This window comes from Penaeus monodon, chromosome 23, assembly GCF_015228065.2.
Source record: "Penaeus monodon isolate SGIC_2016 chromosome 23, NSTDA_Pmon_1, whole genome shotgun sequence".
NCBI classification, from domain to species: domain Eukaryota; kingdom Metazoa; phylum Arthropoda; class Malacostraca; order Decapoda; family Penaeidae; genus Penaeus; species Penaeus monodon.
Genome location: NC_051408.1, coordinates 7,993,802 through 7,994,327, shown reverse-complemented (window position 1 = coordinate 7,994,327; position 526 = coordinate 7,993,802). Strand labels below are relative to the sequence as shown.

At 38.6% G+C, this 526-nt stretch overlaps 1 protein-coding gene across 1 annotated transcript in view; it reads left to right on the top strand.

The window, feature by feature from the left end:
- LOC119587775 (MAM and LDL-receptor class A domain-containing protein 1-like) overlaps positions 1 to 526 on the top strand; it is a gene marked incomplete in the record, with an annotated part of 15,935 nt that overhangs the window by 6,133 nt on the left and 9,276 nt on the right. Inside the window, 1 exon segment of the mRNA XM_037936466.1 lies at positions 323 to 453. Coding sequence (XP_037792394.1) covers positions 323 to 453 — 131 coding nt within the window.

Sequence of the window (526 nt, the reverse complement as noted above, 5' to 3'; positions counted from 1 at the left end):
TGTAATATCCACTTTTCCGTTTATTGCCAAACATAGATTTTTTTTTCTTTTTTGTAGTCCTTTTCTTCTTACTGTCTTGGAATCATTATAAATAACACAGTTGGTAGTCTTTTTGATTTATATTTTCAGCCATTTTTTTTTCAACTTCCATCTCTCAGTTGATATATATCGCACACCGCAGAGTATGCTTAAAATAATACGTAATCCATAATATATATTATCCGTGTTATTCCATTTTCATTTCGATCTCTTTTGAAATAATACACAATTCACAATATTCGAAATTATTCCATTTTCTATATTCCTCCCTTCCGCGTTTCAGTTGGTACCCCTGCCAGGTGACGGTGTCCTCGGCGGAAAGTTTCAACCTGATTTTCGAAGCTTCAGTCGGATCCCAGGGCGCCGGGGACATAGCGCTCGACACCATCACGTACTCGCCGGGCGCTTGTCCTCGTGAGTCGGCGGGGTTGCATGGGCTTCTGGGAGTCTTAGAGTATTATATAAAGAGTTTTTTTTTTATCTTAAA